We start from the raw sequence: 15386 nt of genomic DNA on the forward strand, positions 1-15386 counted from the left end.
GATTTTATAGGTGTAAATTAACACTTCTTCTATCAAATATATCGGTCTACTATATACAATGTGGTACTGTACACTTCACCAAATATTTTATGTTATTTTTAAATCAAATCAGGCACTTGCAAACAACATTAACTGAAATGATAACTGAGATAAAGTCATCCTGGTGTCCAGCAGGTGTGTCCTCTCTCTTTTGGCTGGTAGTCGGTGTGAGTAGAAAGTTGCTCTCAGTTTCCCACACTGAGTCTTTGCATGATGTGGTCAGTGCACAACAAAAGAGCTTTGAAAGGAGCTTTTGTGATGGAGGCTGGTCTTGTGTATTAACAGGGACAGAGCCTGATGTCAGCAACCATCTGGAGGGAAATAACACTATTGGTCTCCTCCATGGTTTGATAAAATTTCAAAATACAAAAAAAAGTGTTAATCATACTAAATTTGCTACTTTTTCAACTTGTACCTGTAGCAAATTTAAATCCCTTGTCAAAATAGAATCTTTGTAGTATGAAGTGGATCAATTCTATATACGAACGTGGGAGGTTGAGACAGATGTTTCTTGAAGCGTGTCAGATTCCTGTGGACAATGGTCGGTGGCTGGTGGGGTTAAGGATGCTGGAATGTGACTCAGTCCTCCAAAGCTTTCCCACACTTTGTAAGTGCATGTTAAAACAGGATTGTCTTTGGCACAAGTAGAAGAAATTATTTTTATTTTATTGGTTTAATGCATTGTTTTACCAACACCATAACATTTTGCTGGCCAGTAGGATATTAATGCACATTCTTGGAAAATAGAAAGCTTATAATAAAAAATATCCACGGAAATAAGAGTAAAATAGGTTTTAATCCTCACATTGCTCTGCTCTGAGATTCAAACAGTCTTCAGCTCTTTGTGTGAGTTATGGTTTCATCTAATGTGTAACTTACAGACATTTTGTGCTCTGTTATGTTAAATCATAAAACATATTCTGTTCCACTTGACCAACTTGCAGTATTTCAAGAACTTTGACAATTACTTGTTTTAACAATACATAAACTTTATGCATGATTTGAAACAAATAAGCAGGTTATTATTAATTGAATGCCACATTATTCCCTCTTAAACTTTGTCTCTTTAGAACAGAGGTCACAATTTGTTGTCCCATTGGGACTCTGTGGATGAGTTTTCTCTGGTTCTTTGAAGCCATTCACTGCTTTTACAATCAATAAGTGTGTCTCATTATTTATCACCTCACACACTACATGAAAAATGCAACAAATTATATATATATTTTATTCAATCAGGAAGTCACACTGAGATCGACATCTCATTTACAAGTGAGACTTAAAAAATTATATAAAATAATGATACAGCTAATGAAAAACTGATCTCACAATATATCAGATTAAGATAATCATAAAGTGATATGAGTAGGTTAATACCCAGTTAAATCAATGCATTTTCATAAAAGAAAAAGAACACATTGATCCTCTGACATAAATGTAGAGTAATCAGAGATAGCAGTTATGAGATCAAGTCTATTTTGACAAAATGACCCCACAGTGGACAATTAGAGAATCAAAATGATAATTAATTGGTATTATTTCATCTCATACCACCAGAAAGTGGTATACAGTTGTGCATAGTAGTAAATGCTCATTTACGTTAGGGGAGAGTGGGGTAAGATGAGCCATTTTTCTTATTTAGGATCACTACATCAAGGCAATCATAGTTTTGTCGCTAACTAATATATCTGCATATATTTCTGGATGTTGTGCATCCCTTCAAACAAACAGAGTGTAACAGTATAACTGTTGTGATTATATAGCATCTCCAAAAAAAGTGGTCTCGTGGCTCAACTCACCCCGTGTATGGGGTAAGTTGAGCATAGGAGTGGGGTAAGTTGAGCCGTATCCCTACTACTACCTACTGGCTCAACCTACCCCAGAGCTACCATTTTCACTTTATTAGTCCCCACAGCTAAAATGGTGCACTTTTATGCTAGGTTTATGACCTCATGTTGTAGCTCATAGATACCACAATTGATGTATAAAACCAATTTAAAATTATCTATTTTGGTCTAAACACAATTCTCATGAAACTTATGATAGACTAAATTCACTCTCAAGAGTGAAAAATGATTTTTTGGAAATAAATATCTAACCACTTTACTTTGTGGTTCTTACATTCACAGACTCCATGAAATGATGCCTTCCTCCTAAATATTTGGTCACATGATCAATGCTTTCAACCATTTCCTAGCAACAAGTTACCCGACTCTCCCCTACTTTTGGTTAATGAAACATGCATTAATGACACCCTGTGAAAGACATAAGAGATGTCATAACATGTCACAGAAGTATCTAAACAACCTTCTATATATACGGAAGAATTAGTTCAAACTATTTCAAAGAATTCAGTCCAGTAATCTTTGACCAATGTGGTCATCTGAGTTTGTCTTGTAGTAACTCCAGAATGTAGGTGTCTACCACGGCCTCCAGAGGGCACTGTTGACTGGACTCTTGTCTTTGGTGATGCTGGTCTGGACTGTGGAGCTCAGCAGAGAGAAGTCAGCCTCTCTCAGGTTCTTATCAGAGGAAGACTGCAGCTTGTTGAAATGGTTCATCAGTCTTCTCTGGGACTGTGTCTTCACCTGTTCCTTGGACAGGAAGTGTGTCACCTCTTGGACACACACCTGGAGTAGCCCTGATCAACAGCTGCTGAGTCCACAGCTTGATGCTGCTGCTGCAGTCATCTCAGGACACAAACTGTCATCTCCAGGATGTCTGCTTTCTCCGGAACTCTGGACCCAGGAGAGACTTGAGCTGCTCAATGCTGCTGTTGATTCGCTCTCTGTGTCTTTCTGAGCTGCAGAAAGAAGAAGAAAATCATTAATAAACGTATTCTGGAATAAAGTGTGAGCAGACATAGACAACATGTCATGAACGATGATTGAATCTCCTTGAATCTTCCATTTACCATGTGGGTCAGAGTCAGATTCTCCTGAGAACTGGTCATTGCTGTAGTGCTGTAGGTGCCATGGTTGGATCTCTGGCCTGAAGAGGTCTACATTTAGTGCAGCAGGGCCTTTCCAGTGAGCCAACATATACAGTAACAGCACCCTGACTCTGAATAGAATAACATCATTTGTAACACTTGTGTAACTATTCAAAATTGTTGCTTTGAAAAAGGTATGTTATGAGAAGCGTAGTCCAATTAAATTAAAACATTTAAATTTAAACTAAAATGTATGTACTACTATGAAAATATTAAAAGTAACACAAATGCAGCAAAGGATACTTGCAGAATCCAGAATTTTTAGCTGCATCTCATGGTCTTTATCAGCAGATGGATTTTGTTTGTGTAGTAGCGACGGCTCTGTTGTTATCGTGTGACAAAGTTAATTATAAATTCATTGATTATAAATAACCTCTTTCTTCTTCAGAGAAGCTGCATAATACATATCTGGTGCAATTATATAATTTTTCTAATGCCATCTGCAGCCCTTAAAACCTTATAAAATACAGTTATTTTCTTATGGATTTATCGATTTACTAACCTTGGCAGCACTAAATAAAAAAAGTCCATGACTTATTCATTTTATGGTTAATAAATTAATGACCCGACGGGAATTAATGTGTGTGTTAATGTATGTTTTATGTAGGTCCAGGCCAATAACTGATGAAGGGACTGTGATGAAATCTGTTGACTTCACTTCATTGAACCTTAAAAAAATTGGCATCAATTAATGAGGTATTACATTATTCACCTATTAAAACCTGTTATCGTGACTGAAACAACCCAAAGTATCTGAACAGGACATCCCAAATGTCAGCAACGTGTTAACATATCAATGAAAACACAAAACTACTATGTCATAGCTAATTAAAATCTCTTTATTACAATCACATGTACATCATCATATTCCAAAAAGCTTGCTGTTGTGAAAAGTACTCTTGCACAGACAGATGGTGTTGCAGGCTGGATGGAGGGATTGTCAGATGGAGTAAAACAAGTGTTGAGTTCCCCAGCAGCAAGTGTCTCCGCTCCAGTGTGCTTTTAATTTCACATCACATGAGGACAGCAGCGCTATTTTCAGCTCTGTGTCCTTGTGTAACGTAAGCAAAGAGAGTGAAGGGGGGCGGGTGGGAAGGAAAAATTCTTTCTTCGTCATCCATTATTCATACTGTTTGAGTCACAGTCGAGAGAGAGGGAAAATGTGGAAACAAACAGGGTGGAGGTTTGATTCCACATCTTCTGCGCCTGATTCCAAACAGTTCGACTTTTCTGTAAATGCTCTTTTTCTCTGTTGTGTCCACATTCAGATGAGAAGATGGGTATCAGTTTTATCAAAGTGTGTCCAGTACAGAGATAGGCCCAGGACTTGCTTAGCTTAGCGCAGCAGGGGGAAACTGCTATCCTAGTTCAATAAATAGAGAAATTCCCCCTTCCAGCAACTCCAAAGGTGTCTGATTTGAACAAAACGACCCGACAGCGGCCCTATAAGTAAAGAACTTTTGAGATGTAGTCACTACACCCAGCTTAGCCTGCTTTCAGACTTCAGAATCACTGCTCACATTTTCAATTTCTTCAGGGATTCCAATATGTCAGCGAGTATAGTCACTATATAACAGTCACCCCTACTCCAAAATAGAAAACATGAACACCATGTCAGACTGAAGAACGAAATGAGCTCTCAGTGATATTCAGGGTATAACACGGTTGGGCCCATTCACACCACTAGGCATGTATTTTTTTCTAAATTTCTATAACCTACCCATAAAGCTACCTATGTTACCAAAAAGCAGCTTTCTCGCAAACTAAGAAATATGTATAGAACATTTGGATAAAGTCTTGGCTACCCCATCACAACTGACTATGAACCATCCTCCAGAGCACCTGAATGATCGCTAAACCAATTCACGATTGACCGATCATAGCTTAGTGTGGTTGTGCTGTACCATGTGGCTGTAGACAGGCAGCTATGTTCCAAGACTGGATTTTATTAATTTGCATTATTATTTGTCTTGTGGAATAGAACCTCTGAGTTTCAGTCTCCCTTTGGCTTTCTATGGGGCCTGCCTTTTTTTAAGGAGGACATTCTGACTTGTCATAGTAGGAAAAGCACAGATGTTATGACATGTTATGACACACTAATGACATTTGGCTCTGTTCTAATCAAGTCTACCAGTAAGCCATGACAGTATCAGTGTTAGCCAGCTTGCCATGGTCCTGAAAACAAAGCAGCCAAAATGAATTTGGCCATTATTAATTTGATTATTTACACCTTTGCTTTTCCTGCTCTACCTCCTCCAGGAAGGAAAATAGGAAGTGTATTAGTCAGCTTCTTTTTTTACTTTCTTGAGGTTGTTCACAAATTGTTAGATTGATGAGTAGCTTGTTGACGGACAGGATACATAAATGTAACAGTATACATAAATCAGACAGCTCTGGAGTTGTAAGAAAGTGGGTTTTTTTAGCCACACTAAAGCAACATCTTTTAGTCCACCACAAACTGGTCCAGAATGAAATACCTCAACAACAGTTGGATGGATTTCAGCTTTGGAGTTGTTGGAAGGTTGTTTTTTTGTTCTTTTGCTTCCTGTATTTGTGCAAAGCCAGGCTAAACACATCCTGGACCCACCTCTGTAATGGACACACAAAGATGAAACTGATATATGAAACATCTAGCTCTGGAGAAGACAGAGAACAAGAAGATTTATACAACATGTTGTCGTATTCCTTTAAGAATTAGAGCTTCAGTGATCCTACTCATAATTCATGGATGCCACATTTAACATTCAGAACAAACTGAACCACTTTCCATGAATTCTGACAATATTGTGAGTGTTAAACATACTAATACTACAAAGTTAACCTCTGTGCTGTATATACAGCCTCCATAACACAGCTATAAACCTACAGAATCACATGATAAACCACTGGAGGCGTCTGATGGCACCTGCATGTCCTGTTTCTAACTCGAACCTCATCTGCACCTTCTGACAAAATCAATATGTACATGTCATAATGACACAAAACAACAGTAAAATTCAATTTAGCCATTTAAAGAGACAATAATATTCACATTTTGTGTTGAAATGGTAAATCAAAGTTTCACCAGCTTTTAAGTAAATTAAGTTGATTTTAAAGATTTTAAAGATCATAAAAACTGTTCACATTGGTTTTGTAACCATCACAAGAAAAATATTGAAATATGTCCAACACAATGACAATAAACTGTTTTTTTTCCTCCATAAATCACTATGATAGTTTATAAAGAAAACATCAACACACACTGTCATTCTATCTACAGTCGTTTCACTGGCCTCGGTCCCTGGTACAGAAAGGTAGGGAAAACGTTTCGTATAAAAAATGATGTGCAAAAAGTTGTTTTCTTAGGTCCCTCTCATGGAAAACAATGTAAAGAAATAATGTAAATATCTACAATAACCTTTGCTGTTGCCATTTTAGATTCTAGGATTACTGTGCACTTGTGGTGACTCGTCACTTTTGTGCATCTGTTTGATTTAAAACGAGTTACTGCATTCGATGGAAATCTGACAGGTAGCGCACACAACACTGTCATTATCGTATTAAAACTAGCTTGAGGTATTATTGCACATTTTCCCGAACTGCAGACCTGGAATCAGTAGATTTCAGATTTACTCACACTGTACGTGCTATAAATGGAATGTCAACAACACTGACTTGAGCTCTGTCTGTCCTGACTGTAAAGACGCTCCAGCAGTCTGGACAACCTAACGAAAAGTTGACTTGAGGTGTATCTTCTCTTCTGTAAAATGGTCTCCACACAGTCAACGCATCACTGTAGATTTCAGTAAACATGCATAAGCTGTTACCTTGGTAGGTAGATCTGTAAACATCCTGCCAACAGTAAAGACAACACCAGGAACAGGGAGCCATGAGCCATGAAGGGGCCAAAACTTTTTTGCTGCTTTGATGGCATGTTAGCAGAACAGCAAGAATGGGGGAAAAAACGTATGACTTTGGAACAATGTTGGTGTTCTGCATTTTGACTGGGTGGAAGCAGGGTGCTTTCAGCTAGTTTCTGCTATCCATCTTCTCTATTCTCAGCACATAGGGTAAGAGAGATTTGTTCAGCTAACCAATATTTCCTATATGATATTTTTGCTGGTGGAAAGGTGTATAATTCATGGTACTCCTGCTCATAAAAGCAGTTATAGATTAAAATTAAATGTATTGTTTTAATTGGTGTGGTTTCTGTGGTGGCCATGGTCACCTGGAGAGCAAGGCAGTACATTAAAACTGCACTTACATCGGCAGGTTACACACTGTTTCAAACAAGTCTGTTGGTAGCCCTGTACCCACACCAGATAAATGGATATTATGTCTAAATTAGGTATTGTATTACCTATATATATATATAGAGAGAGAGAGAGATGTTAGAAGTTTGTAGGAGCGTATTGCTCCTTTTTTATTATTTGCATCAATTGTATTAGTAATTTTGGGTGTCAGTAATAGTGCATTTTATTTAGATATAACTGCTAGTGGTAGAGACTTTCCAACCATTTTGCCACTGTTTTAGTGACATTTCATTCTTGCAAATGCCTCTAACTCAGAACTCACAGTTTGGAGGTTGGCGTGAACATGTTAAAAAACAAAGCAGCATCTGATTTTACGGATTAAAGCTGTGGTCAAAATCTTCTGCAAACCTCCATGGCACATTGTTCCCCATCCCTGATCAACACGGTTTGACCAGTGTTGCACAAGCAAGTAAATCAGGCCGTGTTTTATATCATTTTTAGTTACAAAAGCTCCCACCGATTGATATTTTAATTGTAAACAGAGTTTCTATAAAAACCATTCAGGATTTGGTATCAAATCTCAGTTGTCATTGTCTGCATTGCTACAGTTGATGTGTTCTGTTCCTGATGTAAAAGTAGTTGTGTGTGATCTATCGTTAGTGCACAGCCAGGTACATCACGCAGAACAGTATTGCTCCCCGAAATCTTTTGAGTCCAAACCCAAATTTTTGTAATTTTGTCAAAGATTGTGTGAAATAAATGTAGCATAAGATGTAGCATGAAACACATGACGCAAACACACACGCTCATCTGACCTTGTTCGGTTGTTTGTCATTACAAGCGTCATGCACTGACACACACATTTTGTCCGGAGTGCTGTACAGTGGTGACACACCCACACATAAAGCTATCAGTTGAGGTGATGTACAGCAATAACAGTGAGATTCCCTCTCTCGCGCACATTCATTAAAGGTACAGTCCAACATTTCCATAGGTCCTTATAACCTCTGTCTCTCTCCAGAGTCATATGAGAAGATGGATATCAGTTTTGGCTTTGTCCTTCAAGTACAGAGATGAAGAGGACCTTGTTCTTCATAAGTGGATAACAGAAGTCTGTAAAACACACAGACAGCAAGTGCATAGCAAACAGTGTGCATTGTGCCATAGGTGTGCACAGTCTGCATATAAATATTGGGGTGACATATAAACATCCACACTGCTACACAGTATAAAGTACAATGTGGGCTTGAGTTAGCTTGATAACCAAATTTGTGGCTATGCAGATGCCAGGTGCGGTATGAAAGTATGAATTACGCCATTATTCAATATATCTAATCTAAAATTAACAAATTGTCTCTCTCTCTCTTTAGATTGAGCTAGGCTAGCAGTTTCCCTCTGTTTCCAGTCTTTGTGCTAAGCTAGGCTAAAAAAGCCCTGGACTTATCTCTGTACTGGACAAACAGAAATGAAGCTGATATCCATCTTCACATCTGACTCTGCAAAAGACCAATCAAAGGATTTACTCAAATGTTGTATTGTAAGCTTGACATCACACACACTCACTCACGCACAGTTACAGTTAGACGTGGTGTCCATGCAGTTAGACGGTGGTGACCGTCAACAGGGAGCTGGGACACAGCATGTCCTCCTGGTTGTCCAGCCTGGTCCCATGAGTCAGCAGCTCCTCTACTGTCGTCCAGTCATCCAGCAGCTTCCTGTTCCTTAGGCGACTCAGTTTCCTCTGACTCAGCTCCAGAACTGTGTTGCACCGACCTTCTGCAAAAGGTCCACCTCCTCTGCTGTCAAGTATACCTACATCTCCAACAGAGGCTCCTCCTACTCCTCCTGCTCCTGCGATGGCTCCTCCCCTGCTGATAGCCTCTCGTATTGTCATTCCTCTGGCCTGCAGCTGCTGCTGCCTCTGCTCACGGGCCAGCAGGAAGTGTTCCCTCCTCTCTGTGCGACTCCAGTACCGACCCATCAGCATGTCAGTATTGGTTTCCTCATCTGTGCTCATCCCGCTGCGTTCATCCGCCAGCTGAGAAGCTCGGTCTCTCAGGAGTTGGTTCCTAGAGATCCGTGAGGTTGGGTTGGGTTTGGAGCTCAGATCAAGTTTTGGCTGCAGACCACAACTGGGATTAAGGTTTGAACTCGCATTCATGTGTCCTTTCTTTGCATCCCATCCAGCAGCAGTGCAAGCCCCTGTGTGGCCCTCCAAGGTACTGTAGAGACCTCTGCCTCCTCCGCCAGCCTGGGACTGACGGCTAGCTGGTTTTGGCCAGGTGTCGTTGACATCTCCTGCCTGAGGAGGGTGGACCAAACTCTGGAGGTGCTGCTGCTCTCTGGCTCGACTCCTGCCCAGCTCCTGTTGCCTCTCTCTGTCCATCTCCTCTTGAATCTGTGCCTCCCTCTCCATCTCTTTCTCCTTTTGCATTTGCCTTTTTTGTTCCAGTTCCCTCTCGATCTCTCTGTCCCTTTCTGTTACCATAGGCTCAGGCATCAAGCATCTTTCTTGTGAGTGCCACCAGTCGTGGTGAGCGATCTGGCTGTTGGGGTTGTTGTCGTAGAATCTCTCATGGCTGCTGGCAGCCCTAATATGCCCCAGAGTGATGTGATGTTGTTGGGGTGAGACAGCCAGGCCTGCTGGGTGGGAAGCCATCACACCTGCCACGAGCTCACCTTCCTGTGGCAGGCCTTGCGGCAGTACGTTACACGGCGTAACTCCTCCACAGTGGTGCAGGGTTGCTGCACAGTACGAGGGGGAAGCTGGGTGGCTGGCCCGGCGGCGGTACTCCGGCTGAGGAGGGCGATGGTGAAGTGTTCGGCTTCTCCTCAGCATCCCTACTGAACTGGAGCCCTGGTGGTGCTGCGGCTGCATTGCTATTAGTGGTCTTCGGTGGCTGGAGGGGGTGCTGCAGGTGGAGAGGACTGGGGCAGTCATTCGTGAGACTGCGGCGTGGGAGGGGTTGAAGAGGGCCCCGCTGCTGGAGCTGTGGCGGTTCAGACAAGGTCGATCAGCTTTATGAAACTGGACTGATGAAACCCTGGAAATAAAAACAGTAAGGTCAACAACCTAATAGTGCCAAAATGTGACGTTCAGAAGTCAAGGGGTGGTTTCATAAAGACCAACGCCAGTCTAACAAATAGATTAACTTCAGATAGATATTTAAAACTGAACTGCTCAGGTCTTTTAACTCTAGAAAACCTGTGACTGTTTTTTAATGGGTTTAAAACTACATTAAAAACATAGATATGATTTTGTTTAAACTGATTTTGAACCGTTTTTCAACGATTTATAAACTGGTTCAAAAAGGGTTTAAATCATAGGCTAGATAAACTGCACCCAACCCGCTTTTTCATCCGGTATAATTAAATTAGCTTATTAATTAGCTGTTTTAAATGAGTCTAAATAGATTTTAAATTGGTTTAAACTGGTTTAACCAACAACTTGCACTCGATACCAACTGGTTTAAACTGGTATTTAAAAGGCTGGTAAACTGGTTTCAATCAGTTTCAATTGACTGATTTTAAATGGGTTTAAACTTGTTTGAACAAGGAATAAACTGGTTTAGGCTGGTATAAGGGAACATACTGGAAAAAAAAGAAATGTAATATAATATTCATCATTATGTTTCATTATGGTATAATCACCTGAAAATGTTTCGTTACCTTTGAATGAGCTGTCTTTTCAAAAGCCTGACAGAATTTGTGTAAAGGGGCAGTTATTCTATCAGCTGGTACCTGAAAAGTCCTCGGGGTGGGAGGTCCATGACAGGCCCAGCACCTTCCTCCATTGCAAGCTGCAGGCGTTGACACTGAGGCTGCACAGTCAGTGCCTCGGGAATGGCCTCCAGCAGCTCGCGGTGGCTCTTCGGACAACTGTCACGCCGCTCCCGCCTCTCACAGGGTTCACCTTGATGTTGCAGCCTGGCGTTGTACAGCCGCATTCGTTTCTCCAGCAGCCTCTGGAAGTGCCTGAACTCCCCGGTGCTCACACTGTAGAAGCCAGAGTCACTGAGCTCCGAGGATATAAAGGACTCAGAGGAAGGAGAGCCACCACCTCCAAAGCCCCCGCAACCTCCCGGGGCGAGGGCCCCATGTGAATGACAGTCCTCCAGTCCTCCCTCTTCGGTCTCCAGCCCCGAAAGGTCTCCCTGGTGGAGGGAGCCATCAGTCCAGCCCAGCCCACTGTCCAGCTCATGGTGGAGGGGCAGGAAGCCCAGCGGCTTCTCCAGCATAAAGTCCTCGTCATCCGTCTGCAACAACAGGCATCCTCAGTTCCAAGGTCATTTACACAAATAAACACACCAAAAAACTATAAATAACTACGTATTTGTTGTTTTATCTGTGCATGGGACACTAGTGCCTTCTGAGTAATGACTAAATGTGTCTGTATCAGTGGGAAACTGATGGAATACTGAAGCTTAGTAGTGAATTCTTGGTCAGATTCTAGTTACTTATTCTTTGATCAGATATTTCCTGATTTAAATATTGATTTTGTTTATTTTAGTTGTAATTTATGTTGGCAAAGTACTTGTATGACTGGATAACATTAAACTAACGCATTTGAGAAGTGTGGCTTATTTAGTTAAAAAAATAAGGCAGCCAATTTTCTGTATTGTTCTTTTCAACAAATTTCATGATAAGAACAATGTGTTCATCCATCTCTCAATACTTTTTGACTTCCCTACCCAGTCTGTGGCACTGAGCATTGAGCAAATTAATCCACATTTGGCGCTCCAGTATTTCTGGCAGCGGTATTGTGTATGTGGGACTGAGTCAAAATAACAATAATACAGTGTCTGTGAGGCTCGTTGATGTGTTTTTAATAGTGCTTTACAACAATGGAGCTCTATGACACTCAGCTTCTGTCATTTCTACTGTTATTTTTATTCTTCTAAAAAAAAAAATCATACATAGCAAGTTTTGGATACCTGACTGTGACAGCCGTTAGGTTCCTCTAAGTTTGCATTGCAACATCCCATCAGGCAGTTCTGTCCTTTTGGTCCACGACCAGTCAGTTCTGGATCCTGGAGGATTCACGATGTGAAACAAAGAAAATGAGACTCAACACAAAGCTTCTGTGTATTTATGGGTCGTTCATTCATGTCTATTTAGTCATATTTCGGAGAAACTCCTATTTTTGGCATTACAATCACCCAGTTTGTGTATTCATGTTATTGTTCCTACAGAACTTTTTCTTAGTGTCACCTGGTGGCCGATGTCCACAGTGTCCCGTGGAGAGCTGGACAGGTAGCTGTATCGTCCTCCTTCACAGTGATCTTGTGGCAGAGACAGATGGCTGTAATAATGTCTAAAACAGGTGATAAGAAAACTAAATTAAGACATTTTCAAGACTCATTTTCAAAATGTTTTTTTTTTATCCTGTTACTCAGCAGAACTACAGACTGTTGCAGACATCAGCTATGATATAATCTATTTCATTTAGACATGAAAGTTGAGCTTAAATATTTTTAATTATGTCATACATTCACTTGAGTTTGTCAATTGTTTTGTTAATTAATACAGTTCAATTATTTATTATTATATTATAATAATTATTATATTATAATAATAATTATAATTATAATATATTATTATAATAATTATTATATTATAATAATTATTATGAATCCATCAGAATATAAGTCTTTAACTTTTCAGGCAACCTAAACCTGTATTTATTAATTCCTTGAAATGTAGTTTATCCAGAGCTTTCTCTAGAGCGGCTTAATAAACACACAATGGTGATGATGGAAAATGGTGATTTTTGAAAAAGCTGCTGTCATGGTTCAATGCAGCAGAAAGCGCTGTCTCATCCAACTCAGTGTGAGCAGTGTTTGAGTGAAGCATTTTTGTCCTATTGATCATGTAGTATTTCTAGTTGTGTGTGTAAAAGACATTTTGGGTTTAGTAATGCCTGAGAAGAACCCAGAAAACCACACACACTTAGACACCTGTACTGACTTTTTAAACAATTTCTGGGTCCTTCTTATTTTACAGTTGCACCTTTAGTTATGACTTGCAAGAATTACAGTGTGTTGACATTTTAGTTGTTCTACACAGTAATTCGGCTATTAGTCAACTATACAGATCCTCATTTTCTTTCTATGTCTGTGTACCTGTCCTGGTAGGAGGGGCTGGAGGCATTAAGCCCCGCCCCCATACGTGGAAGGGGCAGGTTGAGGTGCTGCAGGTTGAGGGGAAGGGGCTCCCAGGCTCCCCTGTCTGCCTCGGTGCCACACCCCCTCTGACCCTTGATCTGCATTGTGATTGGTCGCTGACTGGCCGCCAGGATTCGCAGAGCATCCCGCTGGCTCAGGTGTGCCAGACTCCGCCCACTCACCTGAGACAAGCAGGCAACAATTGCAACATGGTGAACAATTGCAATAATATCCATCTGCCTCCCTAACATGCATCCTACAGCTTTTAGCATTATTAGCATCGTGCTGGCGACAGTTGGTCGTCCATTGTTAGCAGTGTTAAATAAATTACTGAGCAGGACTCATTTACGGCAATATTTACTGAATCCTAGATGACCTCCAATATTGAATACCTGCACACCACCTGTTTTACATGTAGATCAGTTTACTCATCATGGTTAGAAAAACGACTCGTCTTCCTCAGAATGTAAAAGTATAATCATCTGTGGCTCTGGAGGAGCTTTGTCAAGTCTGAAAAAAAAACCCTGATGGTTGTTTATCAGGCAGGGAGAGTCTAATGACAAGACGCTATCCAGCTGCATTATGGGAAATGTAGGATCCAGAGTTCGACCCATAGTAGGCACTAAAAGTCGATATATCTCACCCTCTGCTGCACTGTTCGTTCACAACATCAACAACTTTATGGAAGTGACAGACTGAAACACTAGAGGAATGCTTTAATCCAGCCATGCATTGTGGGAAAACGTAAACGATACTATAATCAAATTATAGTCAGCATGCTACCATTTTAACCGCACTTCATGGTCCTTTTTACTGTGTGAACACACTACAGGCTGAAAACTCTGAATTAATCAACATTATGCAACTGGGTCACTGCCTGCAGACAGATGGTGGATTTATTCCAGTATGACAGACAAACAGTCAAATTTTGGCAATTTAAATCAAATATGACTATGAATTTGGATATGGTGTCCATGTTAGCACTGAAGGGTTAACACCTACGAGCCAACACAAACCTCATACTGCTTCACACACACACACATACACACACACGCACACACATGCAGCTCGGCAGCCATCGAATTAGACGCATGAACAGTATTGTTAACTCCAGCACATCACAAACATGAGTCACCCTCCGCTACATTCAACCAGACACACACACGTACACACACACACACACACACACACACACACACACACACAGTATGAGCTGAGAAGCACAAAATGGCACCTGTGTGTGGAGACAGAGGACGGGAGCAGAGCGACTGTTAGCCTTCAGCAGATGGAGATGAAGAATGTGAAACCATCAATTTCTATCTATTTTCCGAAAAATTCAACTGTGAACTATGCTGTTGAGATTTAAACACACACAAATTAGTTTTATCATCCACACACACAACAGCAGCACCCTGCACAAATCATGAAATGATGCCATTTTGCATCTGCATACACCCCCCCCACACACACACACACACACACACACACACACACACACACACACACCTGAACGTGCCTCACAGGGCTCAGTTCCATCTTCTTCAAACGAGACATCATAAAACAGACATAGCATCAAATATAACACTGAGGTAGGTCTTTGGCCGCTCACCGTTTGGTCACCCATCCACGGTCCAGAGAGCCAGCAGCCCATCGTCACGGCAACAGAGGACAGCTGCCTCAGTTCCTATGAAAATCAACGATGCTGCTGCTTCCTCCAGCAGATCGTCTCTTCCTCCTCCTCCTCCTCCTCCTCCTCCTCCTCCTCACTCTCTCCCTAAATCTCTCCTCAGTGTGCTTTTCACTACCACTCTCTCCTCAGCATCTGCCCTCTCCTCACTGTCCTCCTCCCTTCTTCTTCTCTTCTATATATCCCTCTTTTCTTTCTTTTTTCATCTATTTCTTCAGCTTCTCTATCCTCGCCCCTCCCCCTCCTTCACAGTTCCAGATTGTAGCATCCTGCAC

General features: G+C 41.1%; 1 protein-coding gene and 1 pseudogene across 2 annotated transcripts in view; both read right to left on the bottom strand.

The window, feature by feature from the left end:
* Positions 1-2452: 2452 nt before the first annotated feature.
* On the bottom strand, positions 2453-6905 carry LOC127371936 (transcription factor HES-5-like; annotated as a pseudogene).
* LOC127371375 (uncharacterized) overlaps positions 3847-15386 on the bottom strand; it is an 11748-nt gene continuing 208 nt past the window's right edge. Inside the window, exons 1-6 of one of the 2 annotated variants that reach the window (XM_051414156.1) lie at positions 15034-15386; positions 13383-13606; positions 12472-12574; positions 12195-12290; positions 11002-11516; positions 3847-10304 (exon numbers count right to left, since the gene is read on the bottom strand). The exon at positions 15034-15386 is cut by the window's right edge and continues 208 nt beyond it. In XM_051414156.1, coding sequence (XP_051270116.1) covers positions 8861-10304; positions 11002-11516; positions 12195-12290; positions 12472-12574; positions 13383-13606; positions 15034-15075 — 2424 coding nt within the window. In that variant the 5' untranslated portion in view covers positions 15076-15386 and the 3' untranslated portion in view covers positions 3847-8860. Of the gene's footprint in view, positions 10305-11001; positions 11517-12194; positions 12291-12471; positions 12575-13382; positions 13607-15033 lie in introns of those variants that run through there. The other variant, XM_051414157.1, reaches the window with a different exon arrangement.

The sequence above is a fragment of the Dicentrarchus labrax genome, unplaced genomic scaffold, assembly GCF_905237075.1.
Source record: "Dicentrarchus labrax unplaced genomic scaffold, dlabrax2021, whole genome shotgun sequence".
Lineage (NCBI taxonomy): Eukaryota > Metazoa > Chordata > Actinopteri > Moronidae > Dicentrarchus > Dicentrarchus labrax.